The sequence below is a fragment of the Conger conger genome, chromosome 1 (assembly GCF_963514075.1).
Source record: "Conger conger chromosome 1, fConCon1.1, whole genome shotgun sequence".
In the NCBI taxonomy this organism is placed as follows: Eukaryota; Metazoa; Chordata; class Actinopteri; order Anguilliformes; family Congridae; genus Conger; species Conger conger.
The window spans coordinates 28936323-28955547 of NC_083760.1; the positions used below are offsets into that span (position 1 = coordinate 28936323).

The following is a 19225-nucleotide window of genomic DNA, read 5'->3' on the forward strand; positions in this document are numbered from 1 at the left end:
AATGGGTACGATTTCTGTACGAGACCACTGTAAATCCCTTCCTATCATTTAAAAAGGCTCACTGACATGTTGATTCCCCCTGTGCCTTGACATTCTGGTTTCAAAATATACAGTTGACGGGCCGTATCAAAACATTGTAATCACAGAGAAGGGGGAGGGATAAACAGTGATGGGGTTTGAAGGTGTTTGTTGCTGCAAATCCTCTCTTGACCATTAGGAGTCCAAAATGACCTATTGTACCTTTAAAGAAAGGTGCTGTAACTGGCAAACTAGACTGCACTCTCAGAACTAAAGGTATTAAAAGTGTGTAAAAAGGTACAAATGCTTTTTGCTGGGGCAGTACCCCATAGGTCCATACAATTGTAATGCTAGCCAGCAATACTTGGAAAAGTACTAATCTGTATGCAAAGAGGACCTTACTGTACAGGGGTACATTTTGGAAATTTGAAATCCTCGAAGAACAAAAACGTACCTCCAATGTCACTTTATTTCTGAGAATGTGCAGGTTATGAACAGTACTGGAGGCTGTTTGACTGGTGTTTGATTGTGGCTCTGGGAGAGAGACGGACAGATGGGGGCTCTCAGTAGTGCAACTCAGCCTGTTTGTGTGACCCTCCCTGTGCTTCCAGAAACTTCTCTTCTCCTTGGGCGGCTCCTTCCTGTACTACGCCGACCACTTCAAGCTCTACAGTGGTTTCTGCGCCAACCACATTAAGGTCCAGAAAGTTCTGGAGAGAGGTACGGTGTTGAGCCTTCCGAGTTAAATCATCATCATGTTCACTCTAAATGACATGCATATCTCACTCGCATGATCTGGCAAAAAAAATTCAGCTGCTAACAAATGTGTTTTAGTTCCCTATATGATAATATTAATCCCATGTATATTGCAACTCCCTATATTACCATATTGGTTAATTGTATGCTCCAGTTTGCATTTGGTTTTGTTTTAAGCCCACTGATTTCACTCTTGTGTAATGCAAACTACTGTCAAGTGCACAGCATCACAGCCATCTCTAACATGCAGTCATCTGCAGTTGCGTGATTTCTATTAATGTTGCTTACTGTGGCAAGACACTGTCATTTAACTGACAATACAGTTTAAAAAAAATTTCTTCACAACCTATTTGAAAGTACAGCAGCTTAAAGTGTTTGTGAAGAAAACACAGGCGCATTTGCATGTATTCATAAGCCAGAGGTAAAAATGTGTTTTATGTAAATCTGAAATTGCCGTTGGGTGTAATGAGCTGTCCATTACACCCAACATCCAGGCAAGTTCTCCGCCCACTCTAAAATCAATGTAATGCCTCAGACTTGGTCAATATCTATAAACTGTCTATGTATATATGACTGATGATGTATGGCAGAATAAAGATTACATTCTCATTCCGGGCCTTATTTTCATATTAGGCAAGCAGCCCGGTCTAAGGTGAAACGCATCCAGGCACCCCTCCCAGATTGGGGGAGGAATTGTACCCTTGTGCCTATTAAATCCATCACTTCACAGGAACCAGGCACATAACAGAAATGAGGTTTTTTTTAATAGTGACTGTAAAAAAGCTGGCGGGAGGCTTTATCTGTTTCAGATGGGGAGAGAGGGAAAGAAAAGGTGAAAGAAGAGGAAAAGAGAAAGATGGAGATGAGAAAGATGGCAAGAGAAGCAGGAGGAGGAAGGGACAGAAAGAGAGGGGGAAGAATGTGGTTGGAGAGGAAGAGAGAGTGAGGAGAGAAAGAGGGAAAGAGAGGAGTGGCAGGGGAGGGAGAGGAAGAGAGGGAGGAGAGAAAGAGAGAAAGAAAGAGTGAGAAGAGTGGCAGGAGAGGGAGAGGAAGAGAGAGGAGTGAAATTGAGGAAAGAGTGAAGAGTGGTAGGAGATGGACAGGAAGAGAGGGAGGAGAGGAAGAGAGAAAAAGAGAAGAGTGGCAGGAGAGGAAGAGAGAAAAGTGGCAGGAGAGAGAAAGAGAGAGGAGAGAAAGTGAGGCTAGAGAGAGAGAAGAGTGGCAGAAGGATAGAGAGAAAAAAGAGAAAGAGGGAAAGAGAGAGATGGAGAAGAATGGCAGGAGAGTGAGCAGCAGTGGGCGTGTGGCAGCAGCAGCATAATTGCAGCGTTAGCTCGCCGTGCTTTCCGTTGGTTCCACAGGCCCTGGGAGAGAGCGAGTGAGTGTGCAGACTATTGTATTTACCCCATAATTGCCTTGCGCTGGCAGGGCCGCCTGCCTGCTCTGGCTTCAAGAGCCTGAATTAGAGCCCTAATGGCTCCTCAATCCACAGTGCCTGAGAGTACCAGCAGCCAGCGGTCATAGGAGAGAGGTCGGCGTTGTGGGGGCCGTTCGCAGCAGTGTAGCTATTTCATTTAATGCACTAAGTGGGTCAATGCATGTCAGAGATCATGATAGGGTCTTGGATCTGAAAGGCTGGTAGCTTTCTGTTCATGCAACTCCACCCTGCGCTAGACTGCTTGTGAAAAAACACCCAGTGCACTCAGTTCCTTAAAATGCTTGTGTTTGTTTAATTCCGGGTTGGTAACTTGCTGTTTTGGAATGCAAGCACAACAAACCAAATGAGGATACCAATGCTTTGTATCTATAAAACTGTATGGTTTTAACCATGTTGGTTCAGCAGAAATGATACATCCCTCTTGTTTCTTAATTTTTTTTAGTGGCTTTTATGTTTTAGGTACACTGTAGTTGCTGAAAATCTTTTGGCACAAATTCTATTTCACACAACACACCAACAGGCAATGTCTGTCAGGTTACAAACATTTCTGTATGCCACCATTTCCATTCCCTATTGTCTTTCTCATGTTTTCCCATTAAAGCTTCTGTTGAAGAGAATACAAATGTCCGTTAGAAACGTGGGGCTTAGACTAAATCCAAAATCAACACGGACATCTGTCTTGAGTGGCGCGTGTTCGGAATACCACTGAGGAGAGTGATTAACAGTGGCGGCATAATGAACAGCGTTGAGTCGGACGAGGGTGTTTAAACCTGAGGGAAAGAGGAAGGGACAGAAAGAGAGGGAGAAGAATGTGGCTGGAGAGGAAGAAAGAGGGAGGAGAGAAAGAGGGAAAGAGAGCGAAGAGTGGCAGGAGAGGGAGAGAAAGAGAGGGAGGAGAGAAAGAGAGGAGTGGCAGGAGATGGAAAGGAAGAAAGAGAGATAGAAAGAGAGGAGTGACAGGAGAGGGAGAGCAAGACATAATGAACAGTGCTGAGTCGGCCGAGAGGGTGTTTAAACCTGAACCAGGCAGTCTGCGCCATGACACGACCGCCGGTCCGTGACAGTTGGCAGAGCAGCCCTCGCCTCACACCAGTCAGCTGACCATCTGTGCCTGTGATGTCACAGGGTCGCCGCAGCGGCGAAGCACAGGCGGCTTTTCGCTAGCGCCGTAGCGCACGATGACGTGCGTTAGCACAATAGCACGAGAAACAAGCTGGAACAGTTCTTCCCTCCAGGGTTTTCAGCACACCCGTCCCTGGTTATGGTTTTGCACTTCATCGTACTTCGTTCTGGATAAGTGCGTCTGCCAAATGCCTGTAGTGTAATGTAATGTTTAACCGACCTAACGCACTGCAGAGAGTGCGCTAACCTCATCTCCCCAGGGTGGGTTTAACCCCAGGGATTCTCGAGTGGCTGCTGCATTTACATGTGGACATGTGTGGGGGTGGAAAGTCCAGGGGTCCAAAAGTAAATGTCCTGCCGTGTGTTTCTTCCACCTATGAACTCAGCCAGTTGATTCCTCTGCTTAGTTCTACCTCCTGGCTGAGGAATTAGCTTAGCTAATTAGCAAATTCAGGTGGCTGGAACAAAATACCGGGAAGGACTGAGCCTGGATTTTCCACCTCTGGAAGGCAGGTGCAGTGAAGGAGCACACATGCTTTTGCTGCAGCACTACTGGTTTGTGCAAGAGGGTGACACAGCAGGAGACAAGGAGGCGCAATTTCAGGCTCCAAATTGGGAAGAGAAAGAGAAGGGGGGTTGTTTAAAAAAGCGTGTGTTTGCATAGAGGGTACGAGCAGAGTACACCCAGTTTCCCGCTGTTTCTCTTTTACATTATTCATTCAGCAGACTCCTATCAAGAGCGATTATGCGTAGAAGGCCGGGGGAATGGCGACAGAGATCGTCTGCAAAACAAATTGCCTGTAACGCAATCCTAAGTAGTGCTGCCGTTTAAAAACGATGCCTTGATAAAAATGTCACGCGCGAGGGCCGCGGTGAAGGGGATGAGCTAAAACTAGCTGATAGCGCAAGTGCTAGTGGAGCGGCAGCAAAGTGCAGCAGTAATCAGAACTGGCACGAGTTCAGTAAATCCTAGTTACCGCTTGAGACAAGGGACTGTTTCTGTTTGCTGTGGTCACGTGAGGTCTTTGAATGGCCGGCACTGCCCTCTTGTGGTCAAAGGTCCTACAATGACAGGTTGGGAGCATCCATATCCCATCATGCCATGGACCGTGAGTGCATTTAATTGTGTTTGTGAAAGTGGCAGCAGCCATTGTTATTGCTGTTTGTGACTATTCTTCCTTGCTGCCGTCCCTTATCCCGTTTCAGCCAAGACCGATCAGGCTTTCAAGGAGTTCCTGGATGCCAAGAATCCAACAAAGCAGCACTCGTCCACCCTGGAATCTTACCTGATTAAGCCGGTACAGAGAGTGCTGAAGTACCCGCTGCTCTTGAGAGAGCTGGTGTCTCTGACTGATATGGACAGTGAAGAGCACTACCACCTCACAGGTACGCAATAAAATATACTATATAGACACAACCACCACACAGCTACACAATACAATACACCATATATACACTGCCACATCACAGGTACACAATACAATACATTATATACAGTGTAAACAACCAACTCACAGGTACACAATACACCATACATTCACCATACCACCATAGGCTATACACTGCCACCTCACAAGTACACAATACAATAAACCACATATACTGTGCATTTCCAGTGCCACAGGCACACAATACAACATGTATACACAACAACCGCACAGTTAGACAATACAACATGTATACACAACAACCGCACAGTTAGACAATACAACATGTATACACAACAACCGCACAGTTAGACAATACAACATGTATACACTACCACCTCACGGGCACACAATATAGCATAGCAACACCACATACTATTTACAGTGTAGTTTCACAAGTCCACAATATAACTGCATATACCACCAGCACACACCTACTGTATTCAGTACAACACAACATAACATAAACACTTCCACCTTACTGGTACACAAAACACAACATGCATGCATGCAAATGTAGACTGACACAAACAAGTATACAGACCCATATACAGACACACGCGTATTTTAGGGGTGGGCAACTTGCCTAGACATCATAATATCAAAGTATTTTTAGTCCCTTAGGTGCTTATGTGTCATAACAGAAAGTGTGAGTGATTCCGACCTCAAACATCACATGAAAGTCACAAGCTTTACTGCATGTTGCATCACACCACACCAAACAAAAACAGCATTTGTAAGCACAAATGATAAAATAAGTGGGCAGTAGCTTGTCAGCTTAGTGCAGGGTGATGCATTCAAGCATACAAGCATTCAAGCTTCCTGACTTCAGCACATTGCAGCATAACACATTGCACATTATCCTTCATGAAATTAAATTGCTATTATTGGCTATAAAAGACTAAGGCTCCTAGACTAACGTGTGTTAGATTTACTTATGAAGCTTCATTTACCCACCAATATGGTTTACACCATAACTGTTTTTGGATTTCATGCCATTTAATTTGCCCAATTATTTAGCAACTGATATTTTACCTATATTTCTAAATTACATCTAAAGATAGTTCCTGTGTCCTAACTATCTCATCTATGGTTAAACCAGCATTAGTGTATTCAGCTAATTTGGCCAGTGTAACTGGTAACAATAAAAACCTGCATAAACACGACCTGCGAGAATGGAATTGACCACCGCTGGTTCATCCACTCTCCCCACCCCACAGAGGCTCTGAAGGCCATGGAGAAGGTGGCCAGCGACATCAACGAGATGCAGAAGATCTACGAGGACTACGGCACGGTTTTCGACCAGCTGGTGGCGGAACAGACCGGGGCAGAGAAGGAGGTAACCACAGATGTGTCGCACAGTTCTCAGAGAGACAAACAAGAGATAATAAAAATCTGCAGGAGGCTTTGTACCACTGCAAACTCAGGAAAAATACTCAGGATTGATTGTGATTGCCTGAAAAATCAGCGCCATTCTTAAATGTTTTGTTTTTTTTGCACTTCTGATGATTGCCTGAATTCCTGTCCGCCCACACCCCAAGATATTTTGTCTTGAATATAATATAGCATGTAGAAAGGCACCGGCCATATGGCATTTATTAATATCAATAAGAAGAAGAAGATGAAGAGGAGACAGATGAGGAATAAGGACTCACACTTGTGATTTTCATTGTTGTTCTTTTTGATAGAAATAAATCATAGTAAATTGGTAGTGCGTTTAGGCTCATGGTACACTTTCCCACAGGTGGCAGAAATCTCCATGGGGGAGTTCCTCATGCAGTCCTGTGTCGCGTGGTTGAACCCCTTCCCCTCCCTCGGTCGTATGAGGAAGGACCCAGAGCTGACCGTGTTCGGTGAGTTGTCTGCGCTGGTACTACAACATTTTTACCAATGTGCACTTGAATGCACCGATTTCTATGGCTGGGTGTCAAAAATGCTGGCCTCAAAGCTGTGTTTCTATTTCTGAGCCATTGGAGAATGGGACCAAGCCATTTCAGGACTAAATGTCACTTGGTGAAAAGCTGGAAACACATTAGAAAGCAGTGACAAATCAAGCCCAGGAATATGAATGCGCACTTGGTATTGTTACATAGAAGGCTGGGGTGAATTAACCCTACACCCCCGCTGTGCTGGGAGTCAGAGGAAAATCTTTCTCCTTTTTCAGTCTTCAAGAGAGCTGTGATACTCGTGTGTCGAGAGAGCAACAAACTGAAGAAAAAGATGGTGAGTCCACCCTCTCCCTTGCATTTTAATTATTTGAAAGCTTTTATTGCAGAGCATAATTCAGGCATCTAATTACCCACGTTTGTTTCTCTCTGAATGTCTTGTCTGTCTCTGTACGCATGTGTGTGTCCGTGTGTCCGTTCGCCATAGACCTCCACACGCTCCGCACACACCCACGGGGACTTGGACCCCATTAAATTCCGGTGGATGATCCCCCTGTCGGCACTGCAGGTCCGACTGGGCAACACAGCAGGTCAGTGCGCTCCAGAACTCCCACTCAACATTTACTAAACTAAACCTCCCACTCCTGCCAGCTGAACAGTTCTGTTAAACTAAGGGAATATTCTCCAGGCACCAAGTTCTGTTACGTTTAGAGCGCTCTGCATATTGAATGGGAAGTTTACTCTGAACAGTTTGCTATGATTCACATCACTCATCAGACAGTGTGCCGTGGGCGTGTGGGGGTAAATATTTGGACTGAGTATAAAGGGTGTCGTTTTCTTTTTAATTTGTCATAACACATTCATGTATTTAATTTATCTGCCATGCAAGCAGACATTCAGTTTCCATTCATGGTACATTTTGGTGCTCTTGAATATACCTTAAATCTCACTCCTCTCACCTCCCAAATCCCCACCCAACACTTCTACTGAACTAAACCTGTTCCAAGACACAATGATATTTCTAACTTTTAAAAAACTTCCCAATGAGAGAGTTCTTGCTGAATCAAACATAAACTGGAAGAGTTTCCCAACTTACAGTTGACATCCTTGATAAAGATGCACAAAAAAGACATAGAAAACAGAAAACACCATCACAGAGATACTGTAAATTCACCTATGCACAGAAAAGAATGAATAATAACATCTCTCTTGCATTCAACTACACATTTTCTCAAAATAATTGGAGCAGAATAAGGAAACAGGAAACTTAAAATTGAATTGAAAATACAACTTTCGTTAGCCCAACTAGACTACAGCAGTACAGTAACAAATAACTAGGATAACTAGGGTGGAGGATGAGGGGTATATAGGTGTTACATTGCCTTTGTGTAGTCACTCATTGAATTTCATTAGAAAAGCAAATGGATACAAAAATGTATTGTAATTTTAATGCATCAGTGCCTCAAATATTTCTCAGTCTAACAACATGTCAATCGATACTCAATATCAATATCTCATGACATCCTTATATAGTTTTCCCATGTTTGAATATACAGTACAGCTAGCTACTTTTCCGTATTACTTTTATACAGGTTTTTATAAATATGGTCAGCTCTCTAGGCATGTCTTTTTGAATGATACTATTCTAATGATACAATTCAAATGACATGGTAAATGGTACTACATTTGTACAGCGCTTTCATCAAAATTGCTTTACTATTGATGCCTCTCATTCTCCCATTCACATACACACCCACACACCAATGGTGATCGGCTGCCAAGGTTCAGTGCCAATCAACTCGTCGGAAGCAACTAGGGGTTAGGTGTCTTGTTCAAGAACGCGTAGACTCACCTAGGGAGGGGGATCGAACTGGCAATCATCCGACTGCCACGCGACCGCTCATACCTCCTGAGCTAAAGTTGCTAAATCGTCATTCCCCTCCTCTGCAGGGAGAGAACCAAACTGCATCTGGGAGCTGATCCACACTAAATCGGAGCTGGAGGGACGACCGGAGACCGTATTCCAGCTCTGCAGCAGGTAGGAGCCGCCGCGGGCACGTCGACACCACCGTCTACGGCTCAGACGTACCTCCGGACGGGTCAGCGTCCTGGCAGCCTCTTGTTCATTTATCCTCCTTTCTCTCTTTCTCTGGCACAGTGTCCCGGAGTGCAAGGCCGGCACGGTGAAGGTGATCCGGTCCATCGTGCGGGAGAACACGCGGCGGAACTCGCGCTGGGAGGGCGAGAGGGTCTGCAAGGAGCGGCTCACCCCCCTGAGGAGTGGCATGCCCACGTCCGCCAGGATAGGTCAGCCGCACGTGTCACTCACTCACTCACTCACTCACTCACTCACTGGACACCGACTTGCCCGCCCCTACTCACTGACCAATAAGAAGAGCCAGTCTATCACTTTACCTTGCTTATTTCCTACCGACATGTTATATAAGTAAAAGCGATAGTCTTCCCTGCTTGTGCAAAAGAAATAGCGCATGAAGGCCCCAAAAATTGTACTTCAGCAGAGAAATGAAGTATAATTCCATGTATAAATAAAGTTTATGCTGACTGCAGCTTTTTCAGAGGTACAATGCGGTGGCATGGTTCAGCAAGTTTGAAAGTATACAGTGAGAACAGGTGCAGTGCAAACAGTTCCAAAATTACACTAACAAATAGGGAATAAATGAATAAATTGCAAGTGTTTTTTTTGTTTTTTTTTGGCAACCATTAAACCGTGTTTATGATGAGTAAAACGGAATTTTTGCAGCAATGTAATACGCTTAAAATTAGCCATTCCATTTTAGGCAAGAAAAAGGTCAGGATTATGAGAGTTGAAGTTCAGAGCTCACTAAGCCTGTTCCACTCCAAAAAAATATATATTTTTGTTGTTGCTGTTTTCTGAATACAACTCTTTGAGTGATATGAACTGGTCTCCCATCTTGTACCAGAAATATAATTGTGATTTTGGTGTTCTACACCAGTAGCTCCCAAAGGTTGTTTCATTTTTTTTTTCCTTAAACTTAAGGAAAGGATTGGCTTATCATTTGCTTGGTCTTTCAATTCTTCATTATCTATCAAATGGCTAGTTTTAGTTAGCCATGTAGCCACACTTCAACCAATTAGGAGCATCAATTCACCTCAAATTCAACCTAAAATTTTATCAGCTAAATAATTATGTTACCCCCCTTTTCATGTTTGTTATTGTTTGCAAAATACAATGTGCACATGGGATTCTTATTCTTCATGGTATGCATAGCTATTTCTAACAATATGGCTTAAAAGGGGAGATAATTAGGTGCTTAATTAGGGGATTAACCGCTTGTTAAAATCCTGGGATTGCAACTGTGGTTGGAACGAAAAACCAGCGTACACAGGGGTCCCCCAGGACTAGAGGTTGCGCACCACTGGAGGGGGAGGGGGAAGGGGGGTGGATGAGGCTTCAGGTGTTTCACAAACATTTGGCGGTGTGACAGACATCGCTGTGCAGTATTCCCCCTTTCCCCGAGGGCCTCATCTGTATCGTTGCCTGATGGGGCGAAGCTCCCTCACACAGCACCCATCTGTTCTGCTGCAGGTTCCTCCAGAGCCTCCTGGCGGTGCAGCCAGCCGACCATCGATATCACCACCCCGCCAGTAGCCCCGCTCAGGGGGCCCCCAGACTCCCACGAGGGCGGACAGGGCGACCCCAACCCGGGCGGGAGACCCAGGGGCAACGACCCCGAGCCCGGCAACGACCCCGAGCCCGGCAACGACCCTGAGCCCGGCAACGACCCCGAGCCCGGCAACGACCCCGAGCCCCGCGACGACGGCGAATTAGAGTCCCCGACCGCCGCCGTGGAGACGGACTTTCAGAGGCTGAGTTTGGCGGAGGAGGCCGGGCTGAGGGCGCCGCACGTGTTGCCCGAGACCACCGAGCTGGACCCGGACACCCCCGAGAGGGAGCCCAGACTGGTGCGCGGGCACTTCTGCCCCGTGAAGAGGAGGGGCAGCGGCGTGCGGCGCAGCCAGGGGGCGCTGCTGAGCATGAGGGAGCACTCGCGCTCGCTGGACAGCCAAGCGGACGCCTCCGTGTCCACCGCCGCCGTCGTGGACCTCAACGCCCTGCTGGAGCGCGAGTTCAGCGTGCAGAGCCTGGCCTCGGCCGTCAACGAGGACTGCTTCTACGAGATGGCGGACGGGCTGGGGTCCAACGCCGCCATCCCCACCCTGTAGGGTCTACAGGGGTCCGCCCCTGAGAAAGCTCCACCCGTCTGTCGCTTACCCTTCCGGGCTGTGGGAAAACCAGCGCTGCTCCTCTGTGTCCACCGACCGTGCAAGCCAGGTGTGTCCGATCTCATCCCAAAAGACTCAGTGTCACTGCAGGTTTTTGCTCAAGACACCTGGTACTTGTTATGGACCTGATTGAAGACTATGATGAGTTGGGACTCGTTCCAACTACTTATTCTTCCACCTGTTTTTTTATTTTCCTTGCTCCTTTTCCTGCTCTTATCTCCTCCACCCATCGGTAGTGGCAAGAAAAATCTAGAAATCGTGAATGTCCTTGCTCCTTCAAAAGTCATGGGGAGAGGTGATCATTTCTACGTCACACTTTCCCAAAGAATACTTCTCTAAAGGATGCGCTTATGTTTCCTTGCTCAAAGGAAATTCAGGAGTTCTCCAACATTTATTTGGTTGGAATGTCCTTAAAGATTGCAGACCTAGATCAGTTTCCGGGTCAGGAGCAAGGAAAAGAAAAATAAGTGAAAAATTAGCAAAAATTGGAATGAGCTTGTAGTAGAAGCAGTTGTAGTGAAAACGAAGTGAAAACAACAACCTGCACCCACACAGGCCCTTTTTGGATAAGATTAAATACCCCCGGTGTGAGCAATCTGCACATTAGCAGATCTGTGTAACACGGTGGTCCTGTGAGTGTGTGTCTGTTGGAATTGGAGTGGCCATGAATCTGCCTTGCTGTATCTTGTGCACTACGTACACGATTCGCCTGCATTTTTCTTTTTCTTTTTCTTTTTAAACGTTTTTTTTTTTTACTTGGAACAGCCAAGTTTTTTTTATTATTGTTCTAAATTATTTTTTATTTATTGATAGGTTTCTATTTTTTTAAATTTAAAACAGTAGGAGGAAAGCAGCTGTTGAATTACGACTTGAAATCCTTAGTCACCCCTCTACACTGACTGGAGATTGAATCTGGGAAAGAATGCTTACTGGAAAATTGTTTTGTTAAACTAAACAAAATGAATGAAATTGAAATTGAATATAAGGAAAACCTTTTTCTTCTGATCTTCACCAGTATGTAGCTTTGTTTAGGCATCGCTTAATTACCCTCATTTAAGGTACCAAGTTACTGTGGAAATAGGTTATTGAAGCAGCAATTCCTCAAGTATTTTTTTCTTGTGCATGCTGTATGCAGTTGGCTACAAGAAATAAGTCTTATCTTCAAAACCAATCCAGTCCCTTACATAAATGTTTCATGTCATACTGTGTTCAATGAGTCATGCTTTCATAATCACAGATTAATGCTGAAGACAAGCAAATTCCCCATTGCTCTTTCACAGAAAGGTTTAAATCCTAAATATACCTTACTTTTAACAAGTGCTCCACAATACAATGTGTTTTGACACAATTTTGTGCAGACCAAAATATCAATATGTATTCATACTTGTTAATGGAATGATCTGCCCAAACTGTTTGTGGAATAATACATTCTATTGATGTAAATGTTAAATGAACCTGCAGACATCTGTGTAAATTGTGAAGAGATTAATTTAATCATTCTAAATTAATGAGAATCTAAAAACATTGACATGAATTTAACTGTTGGCTTAACAGCATTAGAAATATGCCATAATATTGTATCATTTTATAATTTAGCGATTTCATCGCTAATAAAACGCTAGCATTTTTGTTTCACCATCTAGAATTTTCCTTGAAATTTGTGAAAATAACTTCTTGCCCTTCGTAATTCACAATTGAGTTTATACAACAAGAAAAAAAATTCTGTACTGTATTTTCCCAGAATGAATCATGCTACTTGAATGTCTTACGTTCTTACGTGTATGTGACACTGAACAGCAAAATGTAATGTGCAATAAATTACTGTTGTATTAGTTGGTGGATGTTTCTGAACTTCACCACACATTATTATAACTGCATTGTACAGTGCACAGCCAAATGGAGTCAATTCCAGCTTGCTGTTCTGTGATCCTGCTAAAATTTGTTATAAACACTCATAAAAAAAAATTCACAATTTGAATTTGCTTTTGAAATACTGTTTTAATAATAAAAATGTTGATATGGACACATGCATTTTCCAGTGAGACCCATTGGGAATGGTTTTATTTTGTACCAAGGTTTCTGGTTTCACAGATATTTGCCCTGATTTTGTGGTTGGTTCCCAGGTTGGGAATTCCTGGCTAAACCCAGCTCTTTCAACATGCCACCTAATCATCCTCTGATTTAATTGGCAATTGTTCTCTCAATCTCCCCCTCAGCTGGTGTGTGTTGGGCATTCTGGCACAAAATGGCAACTGTGCATCACCCAGGTGGGTGCCATATATTGGTGGTGGTTGAGGCGAGTTTCCCCCTTATCACGGTTAGGTATTTGAGTGTCTAAAAAATGGCTATATAAATGTAATGATCTATCTATTGGAGTTCCATGGGAGACTTAACCAACCCCCGGCACTTTTCCATTCAAGCACTTAAACAATTACACAGATTAGGTAATTAGACTACACCAATTTTCAGAGCAAGACCAAAAGGTCAGACTATGAAAATAACTGCAAAAGGCCTCCTTAATATCTCCTTAAAATATGCATTTCAAACTTATCATCATAAAGAAAGTCATGGTGATTCACTTGCAATAGTAACCTCACCACCGCTTGTACTGTGGCACCCCCATTCCCTTTTTGCATAAAATAAAATTTCTTATTTCAAATTTTACATTTTCAGGGTAATCAGATAAACCAATCAGCTACATGTGAGTTTCTGCTAAATTTTTTGTTGGGAAGAAAGAATTAAGCTTTTTCAGATATTTTATTAAAAGGTCAAAATTGCTTGTGGTTCCGCCCTACTTCCTACATTTGAGTAGGAGGTGATAAAGGAGTAGTTAATTAAATTTGGCAGAAACTGTTGAAAGCTGTGAAACTGAAATTGGGCTATGTTGTATCTGAAAATCCAACAGATTTGGTGTTCTTACTGAAATACTGTTATTAGCATCACAATAAATTAGAAAATAAATGTTTTCTAAAATGTAATCGTATACTCCTAAAATGGTACATGGACATATGTAAATGAAGCAAAGGAAAACATTTTTATCCCCAGTGCCACTGTAAGCTACGTATGTTAGTTGAATCTTTTAAATGACTTCATTTACATAAGTGTTTTGCACTGGTATATTCAACCCTCTATTCGAATTGAAAAACCCAACAGACACCATTGTTACTTCTTTATTGACTGCTCCTCTGTCTAGTTGTACTGTGGTATGCTGCTATTCCTATCCTTATACAATGTACTGTATATGGCTGTTGATGTGACTGTAGTTTGATTTAAAATATTCAGAAATGCAATGGTACAGTTGTGTTCAAGAAAATAGCAGTACAACATCAGTAACCTGATGAACCACTGTTATTAGTAGTGATATTTCTGCATGGAAATATACTTTACTTCTAGATGTAGTAATGTAATAGAAAAACAACAGACCCAACTGTCATGACATGCATGCTGCTTGTTCTAATTGACTCATTCTTTGAAAGGGGCGTGTTCAAAATAATAGCAGTATGGAGTTTAATTTGAGCATTCATTCTTTGTAAAAACAGGTGTCATTAATTGTCCTTTATTAAGGAAGAAAGGAAGCAAATGTATAATACATTGTTATATTTCCTTCTGAATTGCTAAGTAAAATGGGCCGTTCCAAACATTGTTCGGAGGAACGATGTAATTTGATTAAAGAGTTGATTGAAGAGGGGAAAACGTATAAAGAAGTGCAGCAAATTATTAGGATGCTCAGCTAAAATGATCTCATTTGCTTTAAAATGGCAACAAAAACCCGAAACAAGCAGAAGAAAACTACTGTTAAAACGGATCGAAGAATAGTCAGAATAGATTCAGCCATTCATCAGCTCCAGAAAGATCAAAAAGGATTGAGGTAACGGAGTGGCCAGCTCAATCCCCGACCTCAACCCCATTGTAAACTTGTGGGGTGACATTAAAAATGCAGTTTCGGAAGCAAAACCCAAAAATTCACAGGAACTGTGGAATGTAGTTTGTTCATCCTGGGCTGAAATACCTGTTTCTAGGTGCCAGAAGTTGGTTGACTCGATGCAACGCAGATGCGCAGCAGTTATGAAACTAAATATTGGTTCAGTAATTTAAAGTGAAGTTAAATCTTGAAAAATGTCTTCAGTTTATACAGTTTGAAGAGATTAATATTCATTTTCTTTGCTTCCAGTAAATGAATAACAACATGGACAGTTACAAGAAAATAAAGAAAAAAAAAACACCACTGATGTCTCCCAGAATAATCCAAATTCCAAAATGGGTAAATCTTCCAGAAATCAGTGATGAAGATTGCTATAAGAGCAGCTATAAGACAAAATCCTAAGGCACTGTGCCCACCGAACACAATGAAATGGCCAGATGCAAAGTTCAAATTCATCGGATCTACAGTCAATCTACACGTAGAAGCATAGGTGTTTTCCATGTTACAAAACCAAATTGCACCGTGTTGGTTTCCATTCGAAGCCAGAATTTGAACCAGATAGCCTATGGTTTGGGAGAGCAGGGTACATAAATAATGAGAGAGTTTGCTAAAGTAATTTGGCAAGATAACTGATCATTAATACTGAAATTCATGAAAAAAATAATCTCACTTTTTCAGAAAACTGTGCCATGATTCAGTCTCCAATTTCAATAGAAGTGTGAAAATACATGTTCAGATATACTATATACAGTACAAAGCGACACATGCAACAAACAACCAGAGGGGGTCAAATGCACAAAATAAAACAAAGAATGAGACAGAATAGATGCAAAATAAAAAACATTAGTCTATTATTGTCAATAAGGTCAAAGACAAAATACACAGCATCTAAACAACTCAAAATGGGAGTAGCCTGTAACCTTGTGACTAAGGTATATGACTGGGACCCGGAAGGTTGGTGGTTCAAGCCCCAGTGTAGCCATGGTAAGAAGCTGTTGGGCCCTTTAGGCCTTTAACCCCGCATTGCTCCGGGGGGGGAATGTCTAATCAACTGTAAGACGCTTTGCAGACAAGCGTCAGCTAAATAACAAATTATAGCAAATTATAAATGGCAGAAACTGCTTTGTATCATCAAACCTACATAACCATGACAAATCCGTTTCTCCACACTGACATTTTTTTAAGGACTTCCCCTCTCACAAAGCCTAATTCTCCAGTGAGAGCAAGATAGTTGGGAAAAATGGCCTGAAAACGCTTGAGGTGGAAATGTTCTCCTTTGTCACAAGGCGCTTGGGTGTCGTGGGATTTCTGAGACTGGAGGATGAGACATGGGCAGAACAAGACTGATTTGTTCCTTTACCTTTACTTCACAGCTGCGTCTCTAAATCCTAGTGCACTTAAGCTTGGTTGAATTTTGATCAATGCTTGACATTTGCAATTACTCTGTCGGGAAGCTGAGCTTATAGCCTTTTGAGGCCTTTTGCACATAAAATAATTTTTCAGTTTTAGGCATCTTCATTTTGTAGAACAGTATCTTGGGCTTTCAGTGTTTATAAAGTGTTTATACATAACCATAAGATGACATGTTATAGCCCTAGAGGTTCGTTGACCCAGTGTCAGTAGTCTCCTAGCCTCACCTAACGCTCGCAAGAAAATTTAAAGCAAAAATATGGTTTGGTGGCACTCAAAATTAAACTTTGGTATCGTTAGACAGCCTACATTCTCCTCTTTCGAATAGTTTCTAAAACACATTTTGGGGCAAATACGACAAGCAGGTCAGGAGTAGGTCACATTTTGTGTACAAAAAAAACATTGCAAAAGGACCTTCAACTATTTATTCATTACATTGAATTATTAGCATTAAATGTAACTTTCTATCCAAACAAACACATCTTCTTAATTATTCTCTTCAAGGACATTAAACAGAAATCAACAAGAGGTATCAAACACTCTTGTGTTCAATCAACAGCTGAACTGAACCTTAATTACTGACAGTTTGGCAGGAGTGAAATCTGGCACACACCCATAATGTCTACAAAAGCAATGTTAGATGCAATGTTTAAAGCTAGAGCCAAAGATTCAGTTTTACCAGATGTTCAGCTCTGTGGTCTTTTCACGGAAAGGTATCTCCGTCGCTGAAGCTAAAACACTCGAAAAAAGTAATACATATTCATGAACCAGTATGACCAAGGACAATACAGGGTCAGCTAATCTTCTGCATTGAGGCACGCCTCCTCCTGAATATTCATAAACCGCAACTGGAATAGCACTGGGAAACTTCAGATAACAACCAGAACCTCCTGCAGTTAGGAAGCACACTGGCATGCTGGATCTGGCCATCTGGATGCCGCAGTGAATCTGTGCTGCTGCTCTGGTGCCGCAGTAAAGCAGCACCTGTTGTGTTTAAGGAGGGTGGGTCCTCCGTTTTCCTGAGGGGACCAGACCACAATGTCGCATCCTCCATTTTAAAACCCCCGCTTCACCTGGCTTTCTTACTGCTTCAGCGAAAAAAGGCTTGTTTTTAAAAAATTCATACCTCCGCCTGCTCATACTATCGCAGCCGAGAGCAGTCCTGCTGAGCGTGTTTGTTTTTGTCTTCGAAAGTCATTTGCGTTTCTCCTCTTACGGAACCTTCCTTCGTCAGTGCTGGTCCTTCTCGTCGTCGTCGTCGTCAACATCGTCATCGTTGAGGCCTGTGCCCTTGCCCCTTTGGAGCCGTTTCTGCCTCAGCTCCTCCCGGAACTCGTACGTGGCGAGGCCGGGGTTCTCGGCGCAAATTCGGCCGTAGGCATCGGAGAGAGCCCGGAAGTGGGAGATGGAGAGCTGGGTGGGGAGGAGGGTGTGGTCCACGTCGGCCGTCTTCAGCATCACGTCCGTCAGCTCCAGCCGCCGTGCCTCTGGGAACAGCATTCTGGGATAAAACAAAGAAATGACATTAAATGTAGCAGATAGCATGTGCTCACGCTACGGTACGTGTGTGGCTGACGTGCGTGGGAGATGTGAGCACCGCGTATTACAAAGCACACCAGGACCTGGTGATTTTCCGGCAGAAGACGTCCCTCACTGTCATGCCTCAAAGCCAGAAGAGGAGACGCAAGCTGGTAACATGGTTACATAAACCCCCCCCCCCCCCATTTCCCTGCCGTGACATGACAGCCCTGTGAGTCATAACTGCCAATCTCAGTTCCTTTTGTACGGGTGTGGGTGGGTGTAGAAGGGGCTTCAGGGTGCTCAGTCTTGTGTTGCTCCCAGTATATTTCATGTTTTATTGGTTGAGAACATACCGTACACAAACGGCAACACAAAAACAGGCAGGAGGGAACTACTGGCGCTTACTCGATTCCTCTGTAGCAGCGCTTTCTCCGGAACTGGAAGACGTTCCTGACAACCTTCTCCACCAGCTTGAAGGGCTGCTGGATCTGGGGCTCAGTCAGAGGGGTGAAGTGAACCACCCCCACGTCCACCTACACACCAGAGGGGGGAAAGAGAGCCAGAGAGAGAGAGAGAGAGAGAAGAAAGGGAGATGGAAAAGGGAGGGAGGGACAGAAGGAGGGAGGGACAGAGAGGAAGAGGAGACGTTAGAACAACACTTGGGACCAAATTGAAGAGGATGTTTCATATAAAAGTGGGGGCGAGTGGGTCGAAGGAGAGGGGGGAAAAAAAACAGCGACAGAGTGCCTTGAAGGCCGGCAGGTTCCGGTTGCCACAGTAACACCTGTGTGAAGGACCATAGAGCCCGCCTTTCACGCATGCGAATGCTAAATAAGCCGCTTCCCCTTCTGTCACGCTGCCTCCGCCCGGGAACGCCGCTCGACAGCGGGAGAGAGGAGAGGAGCCAGGCCAAGACACAGAGCCAGGGAGGTGGGGAGCCTCAAGGAGGAGGAGAAGGAGGAGGAGCTCCTCCCTCCGGCCTAGGAGCTGAATTCAGACTTGAGGATCGGCTCCCCCCCGTTCTGCCTCCTCCTGCCCGTCCCTCTCTGGCGATAAGCTGATGTGACAGACTGTCGAAGCGCCGGCGCCAGATACCCTCAACCTGCCGCAGCCCTGTTGGATCCTCATCCCGCCCCCGCCGGCTCTCATCCTCCAATCTTGTCGTTCGGGAAAAAAAAATTGTCCATGCTCTGGTGAGAACAGCAGCGTTTCCACGGAAGCGGACGTTTTTCGGGAACCGCCGACGCCGGTAGAGAGACGGGCTCTGCATGGCTCTTCCTGTAGCGCCCATGAGAACAGCCCACCCTGCTCCCTCCCTCGCCTGCCTGGAGCGGGCTGGCACGTGCCACGTGCTTCACGCCTCACCTGGTGTTAGCCATGCCCGTGGCTGACTGAGCACGCTCAGAGGAGAGGGGCTTCACACGTCAGCTGCCATCTGCCGAGGATCACGCCGATTACA

The 19225-nt window shown here is 44.3% G+C and overlaps 2 protein-coding genes across 4 annotated transcripts in view; one reads left to right on the forward strand and one right to left on the reverse strand.

Moving 5' to 3' along the window:
• Positions 1-12936, forward strand: part of tiam2a (TIAM Rac1 associated GEF 2a) — a 77332-nt gene extending 64396 nt beyond the window's left edge. For all 3 annotated transcript variants that reach the window (XM_061247659.1, XM_061247669.1, XM_061247653.1), the window contains exons 19-27: positions 630-738; positions 4541-4720; positions 5982-6100; positions 6506-6614; positions 6926-6984; positions 7135-7237; positions 8598-8685; positions 8806-8954; positions 10216-12936. In XM_061247659.1, the coding sequence (XP_061103643.1) occupies positions 630-738; positions 4541-4720; positions 5982-6100; positions 6506-6614; positions 6926-6984; positions 7135-7237; positions 8598-8685; positions 8806-8954; positions 10216-10853 (1554 nt within the window). In that variant the 3' untranslated portion in view covers positions 10854-12936. The remainder of the gene's footprint in view (positions 1-629; positions 739-4540; positions 4721-5981; positions 6101-6505; positions 6615-6925; positions 6985-7134; positions 7238-8597; positions 8686-8805; positions 8955-10215) is intronic.
• A 2512-nt stretch (positions 12937-15448) lies between these two features.
• The window catches only part of tfb1m (transcription factor B1, mitochondrial), a 33071-nt gene continuing 29294 nt past the window's right edge, over positions 15449-19225 (reverse strand). Inside the window, exons 7-8 of the mRNA XM_061247721.1 lie at positions 18172-18299; positions 15449-17746 (exon numbers count right to left, since the gene is read on the reverse strand). Of these exons, the coding sequence (XP_061103705.1) occupies positions 17476-17746; positions 18172-18299 (399 nt within the window). The 3' untranslated portion in view covers positions 15449-17475. The remainder of the gene's footprint in view (positions 17747-18171; positions 18300-19225) is intronic.